The sequence below is a fragment of the Amphiprion ocellaris genome, chromosome 21, assembly GCF_022539595.1.
Source record: "Amphiprion ocellaris isolate individual 3 ecotype Okinawa chromosome 21, ASM2253959v1, whole genome shotgun sequence".
Classification (NCBI taxonomy): domain Eukaryota; kingdom Metazoa; phylum Chordata; class Actinopteri; family Pomacentridae; genus Amphiprion; species Amphiprion ocellaris.
This window is the reverse complement of record NC_072786.1, coordinates 4,539,009-4,565,930: the sequence shown is the minus strand read 5'-3', so window position 1 is coordinate 4,565,930 and position 26,922 is coordinate 4,539,009. Positions and strand designations below refer to the sequence as shown.

General features: G+C 39.9%; 1 protein-coding gene across 8 annotated transcripts in view; it reads left to right on the top strand.

Annotated features, from left to right (window-relative positions):
• Positions 1-26,922, top strand: part of ppfia2 (PTPRF interacting protein alpha 2) — a 212,095-nt gene that overhangs the window by 159,917 nt on the left and 25,256 nt on the right. For all 8 annotated transcript variants that reach the window (XM_055006697.1, XM_055006694.1, XM_055006695.1 and 5 more), the window contains 14 exons: positions 711-932; positions 3,001-3,147; positions 7,206-7,340; positions 8,034-8,117; positions 9,113-9,244; positions 9,321-9,383; positions 9,785-9,876; positions 14,410-14,542; positions 16,262-16,479; positions 18,901-19,141; positions 20,637-20,666; positions 20,819-20,949; positions 22,781-22,962; positions 24,908-24,998. In XM_055006697.1, coding sequence (XP_054862672.1) covers positions 711-932; positions 3,001-3,147; positions 7,206-7,340; positions 8,034-8,117; positions 9,113-9,244; positions 9,321-9,383; positions 9,785-9,876; positions 14,410-14,542; positions 16,262-16,479; positions 18,901-19,141; positions 20,637-20,666; positions 20,819-20,949; positions 22,781-22,962; positions 24,908-24,998 — 1,901 coding nt within the window. The remainder of the gene's footprint in view (positions 1-710; positions 933-3,000; positions 3,148-7,205; positions 7,341-8,033; positions 8,118-9,112; positions 9,245-9,320; positions 9,384-9,784; positions 9,877-14,409; positions 14,543-16,261; positions 16,480-18,900; positions 19,142-20,636; positions 20,667-20,818; positions 20,950-22,780; positions 22,963-24,907; positions 24,999-26,922) is intronic.

Sequence of the window (26,922 nt, the reverse complement as noted above, 5' to 3'; positions counted from 1 at the left end):
GTGGGGATGTTTCTGAGTCCCATCAATTCCCACCGCTCGCTACGTATTTAGGTCACGCGATTCAGTATCCGTACATAACGTACACATGCATATCACACGCCTGTGTTCAGTGCAAGATAATTTTATCTGTGGGTACATTCTATATTGCCGTGATTTCTGCCACTAATTTTTTCCGAGATTTCATCCGTCGGAAATGATACGACTGAGCAGCCTTGGCGGAGTACTGCGCTCTCTGAGTGCTTTTCTTGTTGCTAAATTAATCCTCAGCAACACTAAAATAAAGAAGATTTACCTCAACTGCCAGGAAGGTTCTTCTTAAAATATTGCTTGAAAAAAACAGGGAAAAAGCTTTCACATCCATGTGAGTCCTATGTTCTGGACAAAAATAAAAGTGAGTCATCTTTTGGAAAAAATAGTCTGCAGCATAGGTGTTCTTGAGAACATTTGTGAAATTGCTGAGAGATGATTAGAAATTTGTACCAAGTGCATAGACAAGAAATGCAACTAAATTAGTTTTCAGCAGTTGTCCAGAGATTTAAACCCCAAATTACTCCTGAAAATAATTTGTAAATGAGAAAAGCAAAATAATCCAGCAACATCCCCACATCTAGACTGAATGTATGTTTCAGGCAACTTTCACAGCTCTTTGGCCAACCTTTCTTTTCCTTTTTGCTCACCTTTTCCTACTCGTCTCTCTTCCTCTCCCTCAGCGTCTGTCCAACGGCTCTCTGGAGTCGGCCCACGAGGCGAGCCAGGTGGTGGAGCTTCAGGACCTGCTGGAGAAGCAGAACTACGAGCTGGCCCAGATGAAGGAGCGCATGTCCTCGCTTTCCTCCCGGGTGTCCGAGGTGGAACAGGAGCTGGAGACCGCCCGCAAGGACCTCATCAAGTCAGAGGAGATGAACAACAAGTACCAGAGGGACATCAAAGAGGTTACAGCGCACACAGACACACACACACACACAGACACAGACACACACACACACACACACACACACACACACACACACACACGCACGCACTCTGAGGACACTTGGACATACACACTTGCAAGGGAATAACAGTTGCAAGAGAGACATCAAAGAGGGCTAGCAGTGGCCTAAAAAAAAGGCTTTTATTTGCATACTCCCTCACACTGCCTCCTTCTGTATGATTCTATGTATCTCACATGAATACATGCGACTGAAAGCGCTCGGCTTTGTTAAAGTCTACCTCACATAGTAGCAAGTGGATCCTATAAATATACTATATATGCAAATTGGCTGATCATAGAAACACTTCTCAAGGACACACAATAGAGAAAAAAAAAAAAGCCTCCAGGCAGAACAAGCAGCTGTTTCTACTTCCACCACTGGTTGCTTCTGGAGCTGCTTCAACGTGTAACGCAACCATTTGAAAGTGGCTTTCCTGGAGAAATGAGAAAGTCGTGTCATAAACCAGCAGTTAAGGGCCCAATCATAGCTTCATTCAGTATACAGTACGTCTGTGTGAGGTTGAATTTCACTGAAGGGCACTGGTTGTGAATATAAGCTGATGCCCCTATGGCCCCTCGGCTGGAATGACTATTGATTGCCAATAATGTAGGCAGAGGCAGATATTGTGGCCTGGCAAACACAGCCTTATCGGGCCGAGCGTGTGTTATTACCCCGTACTGCGTCCTCTGAGAGCAGCAGTTTTCTCAGAACAACTATTATATTTTGTGTGGTTTTGAAACAATGTGTGCCGTTTGTGTCCTGAACTATTCTCCATGCAGGAAATTAACTCTCAGAAATTCTATGATAATGCCGCCTCCATGCGGGGGGAGGGGGGAGCATCGTTTCATGGCAGCAGTGTGAGATAAAAGATCACAGCTGTGTGTTTGTGCTTTATGAAGCTATATTGTTTGTGTAGGTTATACTGCAGTGTCATGTATGGATCTACTGAAGTCTAGATGTGAGGAAACATGTTGCGCCTTTATCTTTAGCATCAATAAACACTGAGGAGGTTCAGTATTAATAACATGCACCTGGATTGCAGTTTGTATAATTCATCTTCAGTAATGAAATTAAGTAATAAGCCTGTGCAGATAATAACCTGCAAAATTTATGTGTGCAAAACACTTCTGTGAGTTTGCAAACTAGAGGCAGAGCTGCAGGCGATTTGACTTTAAGTTAAGCTGAGCAGCAGCTAAAAATGTGGGGTTTTTTCCCTCTTTTTGTACGCTTTAACATCCAAAAGTTTTAAGAGCGCCTTCATCTTGGTTAAAAGGCTGGTACGAATAGCAGTTTCTGGGCTCCGGATATTCGGGCTCAGTTAATGCCGATTAATTGAATAATCGGCTCACCGGCAAGGGTTAGGGACATTTAGAAAATGTTACATTTACCTAATGAATTCTATTAACAATAGTAATATATATGAATAAGACAGGTAGTGCAAAACAGTGACATATATTTACATGTACAGATATTTCTACAAAACAAGAAGTTGTGCAATTGAAACAGCGGCATTTCAAGAACGGACATTTCAGTAGCCTACCTACTCTCTCTTCATGTTATGTGCGAGGAAGATGAGCATATCTACATTTTCTGGCAAAAGCGAACTCCTGGTTTTGTGCACAATGTAGCCAACCTTTGAGAAAATGCGCTTCGACAGGGTGGAAGTGGCAGTATTTGGCTGCAAATGCCAGTTTAGGATAGCGGTCACAGTTTTGTTTCCACCATCCAAGTGGGCCAGACTGGACTCTAGCAGAGTTCGCCAAATACTGCTCCATCTCTCGCTTGGCACATTGATCTCAGAGTCCGACAGCGTTAGCATTAGCATGGATATCTCCGTCTTCGGCATTTTGTCTTCTGTTTACAAACACGGGTGAAGTGAAGTGTGACGTGATTCGGAGTATTCGGATCTCAAAATAAATTTTTGAATACACCACAACGACCAAATATTCGGATGTTTGTGTCCAGCCCTGCTTGCTTGTTGTGTTACTGTAGGCCTGCTCTGACTTCACTGTTTTTCTGCATGCAGGCCATGTGTCAGAAGGAGGACATGGAGGAACGGATCGTCACGCTGGAGAAACGCTACCTGAGCGCCCAGCGAGAGTCCACCTCCGTGCACGACATCAATGACAAGCTGGAGAACGAGCTGGCCAATAAGGAGGCGTTCCTCAGACAGGTCTGTAAAGTCAAAGGAAGGTTTGTGACGCCACGTGGTTGTTTTTCAGTTCTGCAATGTGCTCTCGAACTTTCTGGGTCCAGGTGGCAGCTGAAACGGACCATTCACGGCTGCGTCATCAGTCATATTTCTCCATAATCTAAATGGATCCAGTGAAGAATTCAAACCATGAATGCAGCCGGTTGTGTAAGATGGATCCTGTCAGCTAACAGAGCCCTCTGCCTTCTTCCACAGAGGTTTGGCAGTGAGACAACCTCTTGACATTGTGTCAGATAATGTCAGAGGAAATTGCTACTGGAAGGAATTTTGATGTTTTTTTACTTAAATGTTTAGTTTGAGCAGATGCACATGACTCAAAGTCATCTCCTTAATAGTCATAATGCTGTACAATGTCATCAAACGATGGTACAGATTCATTCTCCTTTTGATGATTCTTTGTGATTCACTGCAGCCAATTAGATAAATTGCCTGACCATAGAAGACTGAGTGACATTTTCATAAGTGCGGGCTTAAGCACCAGCTGAGCTCTGGAAGGAAAGAGTATCAAACTAATATGAGCAGAAGTAATCGCAGAGACACACAAGCAGTGTTTGGGTTTGCTGCATATGAGGTGGTTTAGACCAGGCAATTTCACAGTTAAAGCTCCTTTCTCAGCAAACTATTGAAAGTCTCATGAAATGAAAAGATATATAAATGAGAACAGCTTTATTGGGAATTTGGCTAAAAAGCTGTTGTACATGTGAGCACAGAGAGAAGGCGAGAATCAAACAGATGTAAACAACTAGTCTGCAAAACAGATGATGTGAAACCACACGAATCCAAATGGTTTGTTGTGCTTATTACTTTATTATTATTGCTTGTGTATTGGTTTTAAAATGGTCTTAAAGTTTCCACCATCTCTGGATCTCTCCCTTTCATTTTCGATAGAGTTCTGACTTGTGGGCATACAGTCAAAATTAATGCTAATGCTAGCTACATTAGCCACACAGCATGCTAACACTAAGGATTTTCCCATTGCTGTGCTGACACTGCGATCAATTAAAGTGAATTGGATCTTCGGTTGTTCAAATGCTGGGAGAGTGTGAAGACACTTGTGTTCAGTCATGCAGCAAATAGCAAAAACATTTGATGTTTTTCCTGTGGCTGAGACATTTTAGAGTTAGCAGAAGATACTGAGAGGCCCACCTCACAAGTGAAAGGTCAAGATTATGTAAAGTTTGAACTATACAATTATTACTTCTACTGTTGTAGCAGCTCAGAAAGTCCCTATAGGCTTGTAAGGCAGAATTAAACCTCTTTAACAAGCACAAAACACAATAAAAACAGAATTCCACCACATGAGACTTTCACATTATTAGCAACATTTATGTTTAGCTTTCATTTTTTGTCATGCACAACCAACTGTAAGCACATCATTAAAACTGCACTAACAAAATAACCCCTCTGATCTAGAAAATAGATGTGTTGAGGAATCCCCTAAATAAGCCCTGAAGCTTTTGAGTTTGAGCTCCTGCTGCCACACACAAGCACGCTTGTTCGCTGGCTGTGTGATGGGTTTGCTTGCTGTTGTGCCAGCAGCTGAACCCCGGGATCAGGCCGCTGATGTTTGAAGATGAGCTGTCCAGGGGGTGCTGGCTTGGCCGTTGCTACAGAGGAATGAAGGGATGAGGAGAAATGGTGAGCAAAATGGCAAAAAAAGATAGAAGGGCATCTGGGGAGGATATCACAAACAAAAACAAACTGTCATGCTTCCCCCAGTGTCATCCCAAACACCAGTGGGATGAGTTCAGACAGAAACTATCACTGACATACACAACACAACGCAGCCTTAGCCCACTCCAGTCTAATTATTGCATATTGAGCTGCCAGGCCCGGTGCTTTGGGGAGCAGAGCATCTGTCGCTAACGGCAAAGGCTGCCAAGCCAGCTCCAAAAAAAAGAGTCTTAAAACTGCCTTGAGCAAGGCGGGGTGAGAAGTCTTAACGTGCAACAGGGAAACATAAGTCACTTGTTGGCAGTTTCACTGAATGTTAGGTTTCATTTCCTTCTTTATGATGGCGTGTACTGTATGTGAATGCTTAATCAGGGCAATTACCAGGATCTGCTGAGTAAAAGTTGCCACTGTCGCTCCTGGCAAGTGCCGAGCTGCTGCTATTCTGACTCTGTTATGGTGCTATTTTAAAGACGAGCTAAGGCACACTGCCAGAGCCCTCAGTAGCCAGTCCTCCTACGACAGACAAATATCTGCGATTCTATTTTTCAACAGCCAATGATGCACTGCTGACATTAAAGGGAAAAGAAGGAAGAGATCCATCTTTGTAGAAGACATTTGTGGTTTTCTCAGAGGGGGCACAACACAAATACTGTAAATGCTCTGATTCACTGCACAGAAAACCTTTGACTGAAGGGACTATTTGAAATAGGATATTTGAAGATATTTTTCTAAGTGCTTTTTTTTATCATAATTTATTCATCTTCTGTTTTCTGATCTCCTATTTTAATTTGTCGCTGCTGTTTGCTGCCATTGCAATCACACCTCCTTCATGATTACCTGTTGTTGGGATAAATTAATGACGATGTACATTCCCACAGCGGCAAGCCCAGCATTTTTATATTAAAAGCATCTGTTTTAGTAGAATTAATTAACTCAGATGTGTGATGATTTATAAGTATTTCAAAATAAAGCTTTCTGCAAATATTTTACATCAAAAATCTCATATTGGCTCAAAGTGTATAAGCAGCATCCTAAGTATTTGCTATATAGATCTTTGGAGGGTTTAGATCGTGGAATATGTATTATATTTCAAAGTTAGCAATTACTACTAATTATTGAGTAAAGTCAAGTATCTTTTTTTATCTGGAAAGATTTTCTTTTTCCAGTACTAAGTGTAAAGATATCAGCGCGTTGATCAAAAAGTTGACTGGATATCGCTGAAATGTCAACTAAAAACTGTCCGAATTTATTAACAACCACCTTCCATTTAGCTAAATAATAATATACTGAGCTTGTTCAAAAGTTGTTTTGATTATGTTCTTTTTATTAAATTGAGATAATCATGACAGAGATTTCTTTTTTGGCAATATATCAAATTTTATATTGAAAATAACAAATTGTATCACTTTCAGCTAAGTTTCTCATTACAAAAACACCTCTCAAGGAAGTGTGTTAATTCCAGATCACATGACCTGCTCCACATGATGTCATTTCTTCCTGAAGAAAAGACTGACCAGACTCCAAGGCTTTCTTAGTTATTTAATATAAAGTAGTGTGTGAGTCAAGTGTGGATTTATGGCATGTCAACAGGTTTACTACAATATCTTTAGAAATAACTTTTGATTTCAATTTTACTCAATTGTATATATAATATTTAGAAGAATCTTTCTGTAAAAATGCCATGTGGTGTTTGGTTATAGGCGGCCATGTTGATTTTAGGCCTGAAAACAGCAAGAATGTCAACTTTGATACCTGTCAACTATGTTACAAAAAGTCCCACAATTATATATTGACCCAGTTAGTCCCCCAAGGGCTACAGTTCTCCTGTAACATTCTGAGGTGTCTGAGGGAGAATATTTGGTGCAAACAACCTCAACTATGATGTAATATGTGGGTGTTCCAATGTGTCTTGCATAGAATCACAGTATGTTAATTATGTTAAGGATTTTTGCCATAACAACACAATTTTGTGATTTCAGCGCAGTTTGGAAGATTCCACAGTCATCACAGATAGTACTTTACATTACGGAACTTCTAGAGAACATGCTGCTGGAGCACTGGCAGCTGTGTAACACTGCACAAGGAGGCTGCTGCAACAGTGAGGCAACCAAATATAAATAGATTTTGAATTGTAAAAGGCACAGTCCCAAAACTTTTTAGTAGACCCTCATACACTATGAAAATGTGTAGAATCAGGTGCAAGGTGGCTGGGATCGCTCTGCTTCCTGTTAGGCTTATCATTTCAGTAATTTGAAAAACCTTACACTGAACACAGGAGATGCGATATCCCATTAATCCTCTGAATAGCTAACAACTAATGTTGTCTTTATTGTGTTTGTGTGCAGATGGAGGAGAAGAACCGGCAGCTACAGGAGAGGTTGGAGCTTGCAGAGCAGAAGCTCCAGCAGACCATGAGGAAGGCCGAGACGCTGCCGGAGGTGGAGGCCGAACTGGCCCAGAGGATAGCAGCCCTCACCAAGGTAAGAACGTGCACATATATCCATACATGAACACATATTCGGTTAACACATTCCCACAGATGGCCTCATGTCTAGATTTTTCTGTACCTTTGTAAGTGTCCATGTGGTGTCATGTCATGACGTTTCAACATGTCCCTCTCCTCTTCCTCGGCCACGTAGTCTGACTCCAGCTCCTCTTCCTCCCCTGATGATTATCACTTTGTTATGGAAGCTAAACTCCAAGACATGAACTCCATTCTTAGGAAGGTAGTCCCACAGGGCATCACAGCTACTGCCAACTCCTGTAGAGAGCAGATTTCATTCATTTATCTTATTAGTGTTTTGTGGCGAACGTGTTTACTGGGATTCTGCTCTGGCTGTTCTACCACTATGGGACAGCTGCATGGCACTTCTGGCTGGAGCTCATACTTGGCAGCGCTGGAGCAGCTCTCTTCCTCTTTCATTCTGTCCTTTGGTGGCCTTGTTCTCCATCTTTCTCCTCGTCACCTCTTTGTTTCGATCAGCTCTCTTTCCAGTTATGCTTTTAAACAATAGATATCCATCTTTGAGTTTGGGGTAGAGGCTTTGGCTTGTGTTGTTGCCACTGCTTTTCTTTTTTGTTGGGCCTTGGGCTGTCAAACACACAGATAATCGTGGCCTCTGTTTTTTTTTTTCTCTCGTTTCTGTCATGTCTATGCTGTGATCCAACTGTAGGCGGAAGAGCGTCACGGGAGCATTGAGGAGCGAATGAGGCACTTGGAATGCCAGCTGGAGGAGAAGAACCAGGAGCTGCTGAGGGTGAGTCACTGCGGAGGCGTCGTGCCAGGCAGCGTTAACCAGGCAGCCACTCCTGCATGAGCATGACAGCTTGAGGCGACTGCAAGTGATGGCATTGTCTCATTTATCGCCAATGAACGTTGACCAAATGAGTGTTTTCGCACACTTTGTCGACAGAATGGTTTGTAAAATGTTTACAAACGATGCAGTCATGTATGGCTCATTTTCGATTATGTGAGCATCTTCACACTTTGCTGGAGACCCCAGCTCGAGAGAGAATAGCATATTGTGTGGAAGCAGAATTGTAACCTTGCCAAGCAGCTTTCTGCAAAGTGGAGGCATGCGGTAGTTGCAAAAGAAGACATAAACACCAATAAAGACGGTAGTTATATAAAAATGCAGCATAAATAAATGAGTAAAACAAATTATGATGTGCAGAAGTAACATAATGAGCATAATTATAGTTATTTACTGTTGGATGTTAGGTTTGATGGGTGAATATTGACGTTTCAGTAGAAACTCAAGTGATTGACTGATAGATAATAGGTCTCGACTTTGAGTTTTGTTTTGGTAATGAATAAAAAAAAAGCCAATGCAAAAAATAATTGCATATTTTACTTTTAAAGGGAGTTGTTTTCCTATTTTTGTGACCTTTATTGACCTTCCTTTTTCAGACACAGACTTCTTCTAAAACCGGCTGCTTGGGGTTTATTTGCATAATAGCATAATTAGCGATACGCCACACTGATTAGCAGGCAGTGTTGCTGCTGTTCTCATAGCTAGACGGGAGCAAACCTGAATTTAACCCATAATTGGAAACATTATGCAGGGCAAAGTTGTATGGTGATTTATTCCAGGTCATGCAGGGAGGTGCTTGTGTGAATTATTCGCTTTCAACACATCAAAAGCTTCCGAAAACAGATGACCTCTTTATGAATACTGGAAGGTAGCTTTGTAAAGGGGTTGGTGCCTCATTTTTCAGTTGGTAGATCATAATGTTGTTTTTTTTTTCCCAGGCTCGACAGAGAGAAAAGATGAACGAAGAGCACAACAAGCGACTCTCAGACACAGTGGACAGACTCCTCACAGAGTCCAACGAACGTCTGCAGCTCCACCTGAAAGAGAGAATGGCAGCACTAGAAGAAAAGGTGAAATATGGAAACCTATACATAACTAGTCCAGACGATGTGGACAAGACACTGAGTCTTCTTCTTCTTTTTGCAGAATTTGTTAATTCAAGACTCAGAGGGTTACAGAAAACAGTACGAGGAGTCGATCCAAGAAAAAGTAGGTTTCCAACTTGGAGAAATGATTACCTCTGTTTTTGTAAAGCCACCTGCATTTTGCATGCCTTAATGATGAAGTTTTTGATTGAGAAATAACGAGGTTGATTGTTGGTATTAGATTAATTTTTTTAGAGAGTTCTACTGTTGATTATTCATAAACTCCCGCAAGGGGTGAGGGTAATGAGCTGAATTTCATAAGCAGTATGGAAAACAGTGGCAATTACCCCTGTGTCAGTTAGTATTCAGCAAGATGGATTTAATAAGCCGCAGTAGCTTTCAGCCATGTCACTCCACAGAACTAACATGCACCATTGTAACTAGGGGTGGGAGATACTGGGATCATCATTCTTTGGATGTGCAATATAACAGACTGTAATGATGCTGTCAATTTGTTTCGTCCAGTCGCAGCTGGCAGACGAGATTGAGAAACTGAGATCAGAGCTCGACCAGTTCAGACTGAGGGCAGGATCCCTCACAGAACCCACCCTGTCACGGTAGGTTGGTTGTGTCTTCGTGTCTCAGTTTATTAGGATTTGACCTGAAATATGTGGGTTTTTTTGCAGCTACTAGTATTTTCCAATTAATCCATGCATGAAGTTAGACTACCATTTAGAATTAGGTCAAGGGTTGCAGTCAAGTAGTTGAATGCATTAAGGCTTGTGTCTTTTTGTAACCAGTTTTCTTTGACTTTGATGGAAAACATCATGAGGTCAAGGGGAGATGTAATGGATAAATCATGCAGACTTGGGAAAACGCAACTGCCACGTTAAGAGAATCCAACTACACTTGCTCCCTCTGGGTTAGGGGGAGTTGCTTCCCCAAACTAAGGAGTTTAAGTATCTCAGGATCTTGTTCATGAGTGATGGGAACATAGGGCGTAAGATGGACAGGCGTATTGGTGCGGTGGCAGCAGTAATGTGGGCGTTGTATTGAACCATTGTGGTGAAGAGGGAGATGAGCTGCAAGGCAAAGCTCTCGATTTACCAGTCCATCTACGTTCCAACCCTCACCTATGGTCATGAACTTTGGATAGTGACCGAAAGAACAAGATCACAGATACAAGTGGTCAAAATGAGCTTCCTCCAAAGGGTGACTGAGCTCAGCTTTAGAGATAGGGTGAGAAGCTCGGACGTCCGGAGGGAGCTTGGAGTAGAGCCACAGCTCCCTCGCATCAAAAGGAGCCAGTTGAGGTGGTTTGGATATCTGATTTAGATGCCTCCGGGGAGACTTCCTTGGAGGTTTTCTGAACAAGTCCGTCTGGGAGGAGACCCCGGGGTAGACCCAGAACATCGCTGGAGTGATTATGTATCTCATCTGGCCTGGGAACGCCTCGGGATCCCCCAGGAAGAGCTGGAAAGTGTTGATGGGGGGAAGGACATCTGGAATGACCTGCTTCATCTTCATGGATGGATGGATGGATGGATGGAAGGAACTGCACTTACGCTAGGCTACATAATCAAGAGACATTGGATGCTGCTGACGTATGTCTGTTGTGGGTGGAGTGCCACTTCAAATGTTGCTGCTGCTAGGAACTGTGGAGCAGCATTATCTCCTTGCTATTTATAAAGGTTGAACCAGTACATCTTATGCTGTAGGAGATATGAAAGGAAGCACTGAAGCACCTTTTCTTAGTGTTTAAAAGAATTCAACCAGCTCTTATCATAGCTGCCACTTAAATCCTTTTCAGACATGGGACAATGCCGGCTACATCAGCCTGTTAAAGTAGAGACATTCTGTTATTCAGACATCAGTTGCTTTTCCGTTAATGCTCTCATGGCTTCTTTCAGGTATACTCCCAACAGTGATAGAGAGAGCCGCACACAGTATTTGCCATTAACATGAGATTGGATAGTACATGAAGTGTTAATAATACGTAATATTACAATATTAGGCAAAAAACTACATCGAATCTGACGGCAGTTTATCAAACTTTCCAAAAACCATAACAGCCAAGTTTATTTATACATTTCTAAACAGTGAAAATTCTGTCCATGTGTGAGGAGAATCTGACTAATACTTAACAAACAGGAAAATAAAAATATCCCCACAGCTGTGATGGGAGCTCAGAACTCAACCTGAAGATGGCGGCTGTTTACCAAATGATTTAGCTGCAGCTTTTAAACTGTGACTATATGTGACAGCTCACCTGTGTGAGATGAAGGAATGTATACAGTGCTGTTAGAGCCTGATCAATCCTGTCTCTATGTTGGGGGTATTTTAAGTGATCAGTGCAGTTACAGATGCTGTTGTGCCATTGTTACGTGTGCATAAATGCATGCAACTCTCTTACTTTGAAGATACTTACATGGATCCTGCTAAAACCTAGATCCTGCTATTTGATGCTGCAGGTATTTAATTAACTTAGAGGGAAGACTCCTACAAACGGCTGGAAGCAACAAACTAAACTTCTGCTCCTGTTAATGTTTTGTAAAAAAAAAAAAAAAAAAAGAAAAAAAAAAAGAAAACACAGATTTAATTCATTATTGTTGAATCTCATTAATCTGTGCTGTTAGTTCCACCACAGTAAATGTCCATTTTTACAGAGATTTCAGTTTGAAGTCTGATAGGTGCGAAGTTGTAGGTCAAAACATTTATTGTGATTTTAGCACTGAAACTGTGTCTTTTTCATTGATGTTTTTGGATGAGTATTGGTGCTGAAATGTGAAGAAAGCCTTCCATAAATCACTAATGCGTTCCTTTTAAAGCCTCTATACACTCTGCGATTTTTGGCCATCCCAGACGAAAGATAACAATCGTGAGAGAATCGTGGTGATATCTTTGGTCTTGGCTTTAAATCGGTGGTCCTACGTCGTACTGTGAGACAGGTTCAAGGACAGCCGTTGTCATGGTCTTGCGCCCAAAGACAAGCTACGATTAAATTCTGACTGTCATAAATTTGGGATGATCGTCTCACAGTCTGACTGCTGCTGCGACCTACGACAACTAACTAACCAATAGAAATGCAGGATGAAATGACGTACTGATCAGCTCGACACTGGCGCTAAATCCAAATAGATGATTTGCGGCGACAATGGCAAAATGCATCAAAACAAGTAGGTGGGATTTAAACAAAGAAGACAGCCTAGTCGATACATTTTTCAAGCCACTTCAATCGTCTATTTAAACGATATCACAAGCAGACTTTTAGTACGTTGTGTTAAATCTTTCTGATAAGACGCTGTCTGTCTTAAAACATCTCGATAGTCATCACATTCATTTTGTTTGTTATGTTTACATGTGGTGCATTTTGTTGGAAAATGACAGACCATAACAATGAATGCTAACGTGCAATGCTAGTAGATGCTATCAAGCACTTACTTCAGGCTCCCGTTAAAAACTTCGCATCCAAAGTTGGCCTTTCTTTCCGAGCCACGACCGCATCGTCCATATTCTCCTCCTCCTCCTCCTCCTTTTTTTTTGGGATTTCTCTCCAAACACATAAATGTCACAAGGGCGAGGGCTCCATTCATGTTTCACTAGTTTCCCTGTGATTGTAGGTGCTCTGTTTATGCTTTAATCTGTTAATGTGGCTGCATGCAATTCAGACTGTGTGTGGTGTTAAAAGTTATGTGAGGCCAGAAATATTACTGGGTCCCACCTAGTAAGATTGCCATCACAACTTTTACAAAATAAGCGAGCAGGTTGCTCATTCAGGCATCACGCCGACAAGTTCAGCTGCTATTACATTAACAGGAAGGAGTCGTTGTGTGAAAGGGGGTTTGGACAGCAGTTAGGAACTTTGCTAAAAATATAATTCATGTCTACCAAAGTGGACACCCTTTTTAAGCAATGCTAGCCTAACTTGATAACACAGTTTAATAAGTTGTTACACACTTATGCTTGGGAAAGGCAGCAAAAAAACGCCTTCAAACTCTTTAAATGCCAAGTTTCACCGCAGTTCTATACTCCCTGCTTCAAAATGTGGAGTAAACCAAAACTTGCCTGGTTACGGTTGCTAAGGTATGATTGGCCTGTCTTTGTTCAGGGGACGGGCTTAGCAAACAGTCAGTGGTTTTAGGCGGATTAGCACCTGTAGCAGTTTACTACCACAAGACAATCTGCAATACATCCCGCATGATTTGGCCGCTAAAATTCACAAACAGCCTGTGTGCCAAGAAAATTAAGTTTTATGACAGATTTTACCGGATTTATTAGGAGAGTAAAGAGAAGAAATCTGCGTCCCTGCTGGTGATGAAGCTTGCCAGTCTAGTGCTTCGCAGAAATGGGCAGAAGACAAAGAAGATTCAGTTCAGTTCACTGGCGTTCAGGAGCACACGGACAATTAGGCAACTGCATGAAATCAAGATGGCTCTGTGTCCAAACATTATTCATCATTTGGACACAGACTTAAACTATTTCACAGTCGAGCAGTAGAGTCAAGGGGAAAAAAGCATGGATGTTTGTAACATAAAGTCACTTTGCCATCTGTGTACTTAAAGTGCTACGGACTCGTGCTTGATTATTTTGTTACTGGAAAACATAAGCTCCACTAGACATGTAAGGAGGGAATACAGATACACTCTCTCCAGGAGTGTTATTTTATCCCTTGCTGATGAAACTGCTTGTTCTGTTACACTATTGTTAGAAACACTGGTATCACTGATCCCCTGGTATCTATTCTCGGATATTTCTGGCTTCCGTTTCACGCAGCGTGAAGTTCTAATATTACAGTGACGATGTGTTGACAGTAGCAGACATAATCTCCTCCACAGACAAATGATTTGCAGCCATAGAGGCAAGCATAACAAGCGCTGATCCCTCCAAAAGTACACTTTACACCACTTCATTATGACTATTAGGTATCCAAACACGAGATTTGATTGGTTTACTGTTGGCAAAACTGAACATTATCAAAAGATTTTTGTTGCCACATGTTTAAAATTCTGCTGCACTACTTATCCTGTTGCGTTTAACACTTATAGATACTGCTTGATTTTCAAAATAAAAGACCCAGAGTTTGTTGAAAAGAAGCCACACAGAGCAGGAGACTTCAGGTGCGATTTTGCTCATGAAAGTTTGCGTTTCAGGTCTCATCTGGACACGTCGGCCGAGCTTCGATTCTCTTTGGGATCTCTGGCTGAAACCCAGTCGGATCACTACCGCTCAGCCAAGGTCATCCGCCGGCCGAGGAGAGGTCGAATGGGCCTGCGTGAACCCAAGGTGAGGTTTGAGTTACAAGTTGGCAAAGTCAGCATAAATCTTCCTAAAGGCACTCTAATTACTATTACTGTACAAAAATGCTGCTACCAGAAAAGCATTTTGTATCTTGCTTCCATTGAAAATTGTTAGAAGCTGCATGTTTTACTCAGTTTAGTATTAAAAGTATACATGAGCAGACTTAAAGGCAAGTCTAATGCAGGTTCAAGTTCTATTTTTGTAAAAGCAGGTGCAGGCACATGACTAATTTTAGCAAAGTTTGGTGACTGGATTGAAAACACAATCACAGCCACAGCACATCAGGTCCAGCTTAGGTTGTGAGCATATTATAGGACGGTTTGGGCTTCAATAACGAGATCAACTCCTCTCATCTCTCTCTAAAGTCACAGCCGTTTTTTTATGGGCCAAGAGGGAAGAGTCCAGGCGGTTCCTGTTAAGGAGGTTGAAAGTTTTGGATTCTAAATATAGCATATGGCATTTCAAACAAACACAAAAAATATGTGGTTCCAAGGAGAGAAGGTGTCCCTTTCCCTGTCTGAATTAAAGGAAAGGTTTCAGAAGAAATATTTTCACTGCTGTATTCTATTCTATTCTGTTCTATTCTATTCTATTCTATTCTATTCTATTATATTATATTATATTATATTATATTATATTATATTATATTTTTATATTATATTTTCACTGTGTCAAGGGAAGACTGATGTTAAAAAGCACTTTGTTTGCAAACCAATTGTTTTTGGTACGTATTTTTGTTCGTAGAGCAGTACTTTTAAAATAGAAGTGCAGAATACAAGACATACAATGAAATTTGGATTACAAGAAGAAGGGTCGATATATAATTGAGGGACTTTTGAAGTCCATGGGATATATCTTGCATACATTTTTATTAAAAGTTAAAAAAACACTGTTTTTTTTTTGTTCATTATGATCATGTCTTTACAAATTCCACTGTTATTTATCATGAAAACAATAACTTATTAGTAAAAATGACTGGATATCACTAAAATGAGACAATTTGACTGTAATTGGTGCTATATAAATAAAATTTAAATTGAAAATTAAAATAACTAAATAACCGTCCGAATTTATTAACAACCACCTTCTAATTAGCTAAACAATAATAAAATGAGCTTATTCAAAAATTGTTTTGATTATGTTCTTTTTATTAAGTTGAGATAATCATGACAGATATTTCTTTTTTGGCAATATATCAAATTTTATATGGAAAATAACAAATTGTATCACTTTCAACTAAGTTCCCCATTACAAAAACACCTCTCAAGGAAGTGTGTTAATTCCAGATCACATGACCTGCTCCACATGATGTCATTTCCTCCTGAAGAAAAGACTGGCCAGACTCCAAGGCTTTCTTAGTTATTTAATATAAAGTAGTGTGTGAGTCAAGTGTGGATTTATGGCATGTCAACAGGTTTACTAAAATATCTTTATAAATAACTTTTAATTTCAATTTTACTCAATTGTATATATAATATTTTGAAGAATCTTTCTGTAAAAATGTCATGTGGTGTTTGGTTATAGGTGGTCATGTTGATTTTAGGCCTGAAAACAGCAAAAATGTCAACAATGATACCTGTCAACTATGTTACATAAAGTTACATATTGACTCAGAAAATGTTTTCATGTTTCTGAGGATGCTTCATAATTTGCATATGTTTGGAACTAATGTATATTGTTTTGTATTTATCTGTGTGTCTGCAGGCAAAATCCCTGGGCGAGCATGAATGGCGCTCCCAGCAGTTGGGGGTCCTGGGGGGCCACCACTTCGAGAGCGATACCGAGATGTCGGACATCGATGACGACGACAGGGAAACTCTGTTCAGCTCCATGGACCTGCTCTCCCCCAGCGGCCACTCCGATGCACAAACTCTGGCCATGATGCTGCAGGAGCAGCTGGACGCCATCAACAAGGAGATTCGGTACGTGACGCACAGCGCAGTATAAATTTAATACAACCGGCCAGACGTATTGATCGGCTTCTTCTGCTGCATTGCTAATCCGTTTTACTTGAGCACTACTTACCACCTGATACAGTTTTAAGATTATGTCCTGGAAAGATGCAGATTACCTTATTCAATGTGGAGATGTTCTTTAATTTTGCCTATTTATGAACATATTTGTAACTTATTTGCTCCATTCTTGGCTCCTTGCTTGTTGTAGGGAGGTTAAGCCCAAAATATAGGCATTTTACCTCAAGTCATGATGCAAAGGTCCCCTTTGGCATGGAAGTACCTTAGGGTCATATAAATAAATTTATCCAAAGACACAAGTGAGATCACACTTTGTATTGGAAATAAACAAGTTTTTTCAAAAATGGCCGCCAGTGCGCCAAAAATACTCTAGAGTCACTGAATAGAAAAATGTTTTTAATGTTGGATAACTAATAACTAGCTAGCTAGTAAATAGTTAGCTACATTATAACTAGCTAGCTAGTTATTAGTTAACTTCATTATAACTAGCTTGCGAGTAAGCAGTTAGCTTGGATCGATATCTTAACCGAAAAACTACATTTTTAGTATTAGATACCACACCTCATCGATTTTTATTGACTTGTGTTCATATGCTGACTACAGACACAAGAAAATAACAAGCCAGAGATACTGTAAGAAGCCCAGTTACGTGATAATCCACCCTCTAGACCAGGGGTGTCAAACATGTGGCCTGTGGGCCAAAAGCGGACCTCCAGAGTGTCCAATCCGGCCCTCAGGACGACTTTATGAAGTGTAAAAATTACAAAGACATTAACTGCTAATTGTAAATTTGTGGAACTATAAATTGAAAATAATTCCTAGAACATGACAAGTTGTTTTGATCATAAACTAAAATACTAGATTGTACATTGTTCTTTTGTCATTTTGTGTCTCATTTTTGTAGCATTTTGTCTTGTTTTTGTCGTTTTTTCTGACTTGTCATTTGTCTCATGTTTTTGTCGTTTTCTTTCTCGCTTTTGCTGTTTTGTGTTTCTTTTTTGTCTCGCTTGTGTTTTTTGTCTTATTTTTGTCATTCTGTGTTTTGTGTTACTCATTGTTTTGTGTATGCATGCAGGAATCTGCCCATATGAAGGTATCAGTTGGCTGTAGGTGGCTTTTTCTGTCTGCGAGCCAAACACTATTCTTGTCTGCACTCGATGTTTTGGGAAATGTGAGCTGCCTCTTGCTTGTTAATGCTGCAATTATCTCGTGCTGATAAGTATTCATAACCTCAGGTGCAACTTCACTTAGTTCTTTATTTCAAGGGCTGTTAATGCGCCTTGTGGTCTCTGCTAATTTACATCACCGTCAACAGGCGCCGTGGCACATTTCTCTCAGGAAGAGTTCAAATCTGATGGCATGTAGTGATCCGACGAGTTGAGCTCTCAGCTAATTACAAAGCTATGGTTAAAATTGATGACTTGACTTTTAGCCTTTTTATCTTACGTTTGGCCTTTAATTAGTTTGCCTCATACTGCAGGTATTTAAGGGAGTTGGTTATGCAAATCTCCAGAAATCCACATCCAAAGATAAGGCTGAATTCTGTAGCAATGATACTGCTATCTCGATTGCCGTTTGAGTCTTCTAACAAATGCACAACTGAACAATTAATGTATATTCTGCACTGTCATCATTTAACCCTCTCATCCCCAAGCAATTTTCTTCTTCTGTCACATTTTTGCGTCCAAATTCCATAAAAATCAATTTAAAAAATAGAAATTATTTATTTTTACAAAAATGTAATAACTAGAATCAACATGTACAACATTTTTCAAGTACCCACAGGTGTTACCAATACTGGGGGGAAAATGTTGCTTCTACATATTAGAGATATGTGGCTACTTTAGTGTGTTCGGTGTAAACACTGCCAGCAGTTCAGCCCAGTTCAACTGAAAAATCTCTGAATTTTTGTCAAGTGACTGATGGTCACAGCTGTGTCAATAAGGGCTTACCAGTTCCATAAAGAAGCACAGAATTTTTTGTTTTTTCAAGAATCTGATTAAAGTAAAAGGTTCTTTTTCTTTCCCAGTGTGTTCATATTAGACATGTGGAATAAAGTGATTTTGATGAAATATGTCAATTTCAACCATAGATTTGTTTCATGACTGAATGGAAAATCACAGATGAGTAGTTCAAGGACTGTCAGAAAGTTCAACATCCAACAATGCCCTGTGGTTTTAGCATATCTGGCTGTAAAAAAAATCATTTAATTGTAGCAATTTTGCAAAGATAACATGTCTTACAAACCCATCGGTAGGTGGAGGGGTCAGACAGTTAGTCAAGCCGGAGATGATCACAGTGTGGTTGTTGTTTCATTTCTGACTGAAATGAAGAAAGACATCTTCCACTCACTTCTCCTCCTCCTGTCAGGCTGATCCAGGAAGAGAAGGAGTCCACGGAGCTGCGGGCGGAGGAGATTGAGAACCGGGTGGCCAGCGTCAGCCTCGAGGGCCTCAACCTGGCTCGAATGCACCACCACGGAGCCTCCATCACTGCCTCAGCCACCGCCTCCTCCCTGGCCTCCTCCTCCCCTCCCAGCGGACACTCCACCCCAAAACTGGACCCCCGAAGCCCCGCCCGTGACATGGAGCGCATGGGGGTCATGACACTGGTAAGTGACTGTCATAACCCCAACCAAGCTAATTTTCATCTGTGGGTGTTTACAGAATTCATTTTTTTAACTGTTTACTTGCTCCACTGTACTATCTATTGAAAGGGCATTTGATTTTAGAAAAGCGCTCATTCCATAATATGAGTTACTTGCTGATTAAAATGGACACTTTGGGGCTTCATGTTTAATTCATTGTATGGCTTCTTTAATTAATAATAAATATGACTTTGAGTGACCTGTAACATGGATTCTTTACCCTGTAAGATCCAAACATAGAAAAAAATGAGCAATAAATAAATAAATAATATATAAAACTCAAATATAGAAAAAAATGAGCAATAAATAATATGTAAAACTCAAATATAGAAAAAATGAGCAAAAATAACAAAAAAATGCATATATATATTTTTGTGTGTGTGTATATATATATATATATATATATATATATATATAATAGAAAATAATATTTAAAAAAATAAAACTAATGTAGAAAGGTATAATTAATATGGCTATGAATTAATGATAAATAATATTTATGAGATAAAGACAGTCACCTAGTGATTTGGGGCTACAGTCTTCAAATGTGTAAAAGAGCAATCTTCAGGCACTTGAATATCAAAGAGCAAGAGTCTGTGGACTTTTATAATTAAAGCCTTTATTAGTTACTTTATGGTTTACTTGCCAAGCAATGTAAAAAATAAATATACATCAGTTTTGATCAAGACTTCATCAGCACCTATATCAGTATAAAATGTGTTTTCAGAGATAAAATTGAACAAATCTGCGCTGTCAACTGAATTAAGCACCATAAATTGTGACATTTTGTAATGCTGGACCATTATATATAGAATATTATGATGTAGTTGGTTGTTTCAGTCATGGCAAATATGATTCTTGTGAAAGAAACAGGGTGGCAGAAGAAATTAAGGCTATCAGCTGCTGTGTTTGCACTCTCCCTGCATGTTAATCTGCAAATATGGAGAGTTCATACATTTTTGAAGATCTATATTAAATAAGCATGCAGTGAAGCTGCTTTGTTCTCTAAACTGTCATCACGTAGCCGAGGTGTCAAAGGGATGCCTTACAGTTTCTCTTAGAATACACAATGATATGTTCTCCATCCCTAATGGTCTCCACGGCGACCTGAGGCTTTAACACTCCAGATGTGCCTGCCATTCTAAATCTATTCCTGTAACGCCCTCATAGTGCGCTATAGCACGAGAAAGATGTAATGTGTAAATGTCTTCTTCACCCAGAGGCTTTCAAAGAAATAAGGTCTTGATTTTATTGATCCGTCAAGTGACTTGTTTACCAATCCCTTAGCGTTGGTCTCTTAATAGATGCCCCTGTACACGGCAAACACTCACGGGCATCTAATGGTGCATGATATTTATATGAATGAACCAATTCTTTCATTTATAACCAACGTGCAGCATACTAATGCTCTCACACGTGGATAATGACTGTTGTGTTTGTTTTTCTCTCATCCATACAGCCCAGTGATTTGAGGAAACACAGGAGAAAGGTACACACAGTATTTTCAGTAAGATTTTATTTAACCATAAATTCTCATATCCGTGGTTTAGTGGCTGCTGTAATGATGCCGTGGATAAATTGTCGACTCACAAGCATCCGAGGTCACGTGTAATGTCCTGCCGCTCTGCCCTCGTCCCTTAGATAGCGGCGGTTGAAGAGGATGGCCGCGAGGACAAGGCCACAATTAAGTGTGAGACATCCCCACCTCCAACGCCACGCACTGTCCGAATGACACACACACTGCCAGCCTCCTCGCACAACGACGCACGAGGGTAAGTGTCCGCTGTGCACACGTTTAAAAGGCAGAGGTAATCGCATTGGTTACGAAATAGCTTGTTTTTCGGTTTATGTTGAATTTTTAGCCACATGAAGCAGGAATAGGTTCGGTGGTTAGCGGTGGTAAGACCCCTGGTTTGCGTCCCAGCCTGGGATCTTTCTGCATGGCGCTTGCATGTTCTCCCTGTGCATGCGTAGGTTTTCTCCCACAGTCCAAAGACATGCTGGGGAAATTTCCTTAATTTGCTGAAAAGAGGCTCATTATGGGGCCTTTAATATTACAGTTTATCGTTAGTGCTTGTGGTATACTGGTGTAAAAGAAAATGTTTGCTCAGCTAGCTTTGTATCTTCGGTGAACATGCTTTTCTTTCTTGTAAAATGTCTGCTTCATGGCCTAGTTTTTGATGGTGTAGTCATCTTAGCTCTGAGTGCTTTGGATGAAAATGAGATGAGTCAGAAAAACTTTAATAATCTCCACAGGGATATTGTTTTTAACAGTTGCTCAAGACTGTGGTATATGGAAATTATACAAGAAATGCAATACAATAATACTACAGAGTACTGGGATTGCATAACCTGGAGTCTCAGTGTAACAGAGTGGATGAGATCGCCTGTATTTGCCAGGTTATCAGACAGAGAGATGTAAACAGCAACTATTCTGGCCTGTAAAAACTCCCTGGGAATGTTGTGTGGATGCAGCCCTGCAGCTAACTGTTCAATATCTGGGCTGCAGAAATGTTGTCTTCATAGTAATGAAGTTTCCAATTTAACTGCAATTTTGCCATCAATAATATTTCAACAGCACAGACAACAGTAATAATAGATGAAGCATCAGTGAAGGAATAACTTGATTAAATAGCAAAGTTGTGGAAAGCAGGAAATATTTTCCAGATAAAACACTAAAAAAAGTCTTTTATTTTAAGAATCAAGACCAAAGACATTAGAATAATTTAAAATAACAATCATGTGATATGGACTATAGGTGAGTCGGATCAATATATAATTCTGGGACTTTTTCTAACATAGTTGACAGGTATCATAGTTGACATTTTTGCTGTTTTCAGGCCTAAAATCAACATGGCCACCTATAACCAAACACCACATGACATTTTTACGGAAATATTCTTCTAAATATTATATATACAACTGAGTAAAATTGAAATTGAAAGTTATTTATAAAGATATTGTAGTGTAGTAAGCCTTGGAATCTTGCCAGTCTTTTCTTCAGGACTAAATTACATCATGTGGAGCAGGTCATGTGATCTGGAATTAACACACTTCCTTGAGAGGTGTTGAATTGAAAGTGATTTCTCAGACACGGATACAATTTGTTGTTTTCCTTTTAAAATTTGCTATATTGTCAAAAGAGAAATATCTGTCATGATTATCTCAACTTAATAAAAAGAAAACAATCAAAACAATTTTTGAATAAGCTCATTTTATTATTGTTTTGCTAATTAGAAGGTGGTTGTTATTAAATTAGATGACATTTTAGTGATATCTAGTCATTTTTTATTAATAAATGAGTGTTTCCATAGTAAATAATTATGGAATTTGTAAAGAGATGATCATAATGAACATAAAAAAGCATTTTTTTTTTTAACTTTTATTTTAAAATGTATGGAATATATATCCCATGGACTTCAAAAGTCCATCAATTATACATTGACCCAGTCCACTACTAGTACAAATATGCTTCACATTTATTTAGGCTTTTCATCAGAATTCAAAATGTTGGATGTTTGAGAATTCTCCTCCAACTGAAGTAAGCCTAGAACTTTTAACAGTACTTCTAATCATATTTGTTGTGTATGTTTCTGATCTCAGGATTGTGGCCTCTCTGGAGGCTGAGGCCAGCGCCCTAAGTAGTGTAGCCAGCAGCCAAGACTCCCTCCACAAACAGCCAAAGAAGAAAGGCATCAAGTCGTCCATCGGGCGACTGTTTGGCAAGAAGGAGAAAGGCCGACTGGCACATCTAGCACACAGACAGGTCATGGTAGATCCACACGGTGAGTGTTAGTCTGACAGGTCTGGTAACACTGATGGAAACTTATACTGTGCTTGTTTTGTGAAATGTTGATATTTTACTTGATAACCATAGAATCTGATTGATTTCATGTTTTAAAAAATGGGTATGTGGTGTAAAATAGTCTCCATGTTCATAAAACTTGATGTTAAATCAACTCATCTGAAATGTAGAATTGTGTTACTGCTGCTAATAAACAGAAACACAATGTTACTTAGAGTTGACATGCATGAGTTTTACATAGAAATGAAGGTTCATTACATTCAAGTTGACACAGTGCTGGTTAATCCTGCCAGCGCTCGGTAAATCTCTCTGTATTTCACAGTAAATCAGAGTTTAAAATCTGGTTTCTGTGGCAACATTCCCACACTGGCTGCCGACATCAACCAACAACAGTTGTATTGTTTTAGCCAAAGAGAGGAACAACCATTATGGAGATGGAGCAGGGTGCAACAGCTAGGAATGTGATGGAGCCTGTTGTGGAATAACATACGAAATATCCAGATACAAGAAATAAATTGACGTTGAGAAGAAGCGTTACAGTCTAAAAAGCTAATGACGGCAAAGCATGTCTCATAACCACACTGGAGACATTTGAGGACATCAGCTTGGGCTATGGGAACCACTGATCAGCACTTGTTTTTTTTTTTTTATATTTTCTTAAATTTTATAGATCAAATTAATTGCTAATCAAGAATATAATCAATCAGCAATGAAAATAACCATTAGTTGCAGCCCTAATCCATACATGAACATTGTTTGTGTAATTACTCTCACTGCAGGTTTAACGTTACTGGTGTAAACGCATGCATTAGCATCTGAAAAAAGTCATTTTGATTATAATTGCATGTAATTCAGGGGCATGAAACATGCGGCCCGTGGGCCAAAACTGGACCTCCAGAGGGACCAATCCGGCCCATGTGATGACTTTAAGTGCAAAAATTACAGAGAAAACATTAACTGCAATTCATAAATTTGTAAAACTATAAATTTAAAATAATTTCCAGACCATGACAAGTTGTTTTGATCATAAAGTAAAATACTAGATTGCTCATTGTTCTGTTGTCGTTTTGTGTCTCATTTTTGTAATGTTTCATCTCGTTTTTTTCTTTTTTGTCTGAATTCGTTGTTTTGTTTCTTTTTTTGTCGTTTTGTGTTTCCTTTTTGTCTTGCTTATGTTTTTTGTCTTATTTTTGTCATTTAGTGTTCATTGTTTTGTGTATCGTTTTTGTTGTTTTGTTTCACGCTTTTTGTCATCTGTCCTTTTTGTTGCCTCTCTAACTTTTTTGTCCAATTTTTTGTCTCTTTTGTTTCGTGTTGTTTGTCTCATTTTTTGTCATTTGGTTTCTCACTTTTGTTATTTTGTGTCTCATTTTCATAATATTTTGTATTGTTTTTGTTGTTTTTTGTCTTTTTTAAAGTAAAATACTACATCATTCAGTTCCAGATACCTGAAACTGAATGTTTTGTGCCTTTGTAGAAACTGTGATCTGTACGTTTTAATGTGTAAATGAAAAACTGAGGCATAATATTGTTGAAATTTAATTTAATTTTCTTAACAAATTTTAGTTTGTTCATAGTGTTTTGTAAAAAGATAATTCCTTAAATGTGAACATTTTCTTTTTTGCACTAAAACAAAGGAAATGTTTGGAGTTGTCGCTATTTACAGATCACGATGATGTGATTTTACTGGTCCGGCCCACTTGAGATCAAATTGGGCAGAATGTGGCCTCTGAACTAGAATGAGTCTGACACCCCTGATGTAATTAATTTAATATAAATATATAAATGTGAAATCCAAATAATCAGAGACACATTTTAGGAAATACCATTTTTACCTGATGAAACAAGAAAGACGTACTGATTCTTTTAAAATCATATAAATTCCAGTTTATATTCACTGATGTCGGTTTGTCTTCCCTTAACAGCGACTATGATGGACCCAGACATGGCGGGCCAGGACATGGGGGTGGGCAAGTTGGGAACTCAGGCCGAGAAGGACCGCAGATTGAAAAAGAAGTAAGCTTTAATCCTAGTGCCTCCTCACCATTCACCCAGACGGTAGTTTTAGCTTCTCATACACAACACCCATTTAATATACCTGCTAACACACACGGCTATGAGTAAACAACCATATCTGGAGGAAACATAGTGTTTGGAAGCTCCTCTTCTGTATTTACCCTCACTGCTACATTACAGTATAGAATGCAGTCTGACCTCCGACACGCAGACGGCAGCTATAGTCTCCATCTCCTGTGGGTCCCTTTAATTCTTTTCCTGTGCTGTATGTAGTATCTCAGCCCACGCTGGGAACAGGATCGATAGAAAGCAGAAGCTGCATCAGGATCCAGAAGCAGAGATCAGCCTCACTGTATTCACACCAGTCGCACTATTAGTCCCACCTGAAAAGCCTAGTTAATCCCACAAAAGGTGCTTTGACAATTTACGAGCTATAGATTTTCTTTCCTGACACACCGCCTATAGATTACACTCACACACTCTCAGATTGGGTGCGTCCTGCTCTCCAGGAAAAAGGAAACCCCTTCGCAGATCAAATCTTTCAGCAGGAGTGTTGCAGAATATATATATATAAATTTATAAATGTGTGTGTGTTTGTGTGTGTGTGTGTGTGTGTGTGAGCATTGCCATGCCCCAGTGCCAAATGATGAATGTCATTTGCTCGAAGTGCACATTGAGTTGTCATGACGAATAACTTTGCCTCCCATGTAGTCGGTCAATAGAGAGTATTGTGCGTTGTACGTTGACAAATGTGTTGTTTTCCTTCCACTGCACTGACTTCTCCATAGCAGTGTCCGGGATTAAGGCCACACCACCACCACCACCTTGCATCTTGGTGCCTTCCTCCACGCTGCATGCCATTAAGCTGCCTGCACTATTTTTTTCCATTTCAGCATCTTGATCGATCAATATACTGCCGTGATCTCATTGTTGGTGTATTTTGTTGGTTGTTTTTTTTTTCCTTCAAGAAGTAGCAACAAGTATCTGAATGTAACTGAGCATTTGAATGTAAAACCATGGAAGTGGGGCAGGGAGGGGGGTGTTGATGTGTTTCAGTGCATTCCTCATTTTTCTTCTGCTGCACGAGATGTGATCAGGACTGCATTGTAGAAGATGATGTTTTATTGACTGATCTACAGATGCTCCTGTAAAAAACGAATGTCCTCCATCGTGAGATATATGTGTGTGGGTGCGTTTGTGTGTGTTTGCGCACGTGTTTCTTCTTTTTTTTTTTCTTTTTAGAACGTTAACTGCCGATTAACTCATTAACATTTGTGTACTTTTGTCTCCCCCGTCGCTCTCTTCTTTCTCTCCTTCTTTCCTCTCTCCTCTCTCCCCCTTTCCTCTCCCCTCTCATCATCCTCTGACTCTAACAAAGCGGGTAAGTTGTGAGGATGTATAACTGAACCTCCTGGATATGACCATTGTCTCAGCCATATTGCCCTGTCTGTCCATCTCTCCTGTCCGTCCTGCCATCCGTCCTCTCCTGAAAGACCAGTGCCAAAGCTGACATCTCTTATCTATCTATCTATCCTTCATGGCTGTTGATGACGCCATTTGCTTTCTTTCTTTCTTTCTTTTTTGTTTTGTTCGTTCACCACATGAAGACGTTTTCTTCCCCCCTTTTTACAGTTCAATGGCAGCTGCACCCATGGCTGGACAGAGAATGTGCTGCCGCTAAAGCCGGGGCCCAATTTTTAATACCCAAGAATGGCTTCCTCTCCTTATATGTGTCTCTATCTATTTGTGTGGAAATAACCAGCTGCAATATCTGGTTATGGGAATGTCAAAAAGGTTCTTTTTGTTTGTATGATTTGTCATAACTGTTTCCTTACTTCCCTTTCCCCAGCTATGTTCAGTGGATGTATTTCTCCATGCATTAAACCTGACCTGAACATAAGACATGAGCTCTATCTCCCCCCCA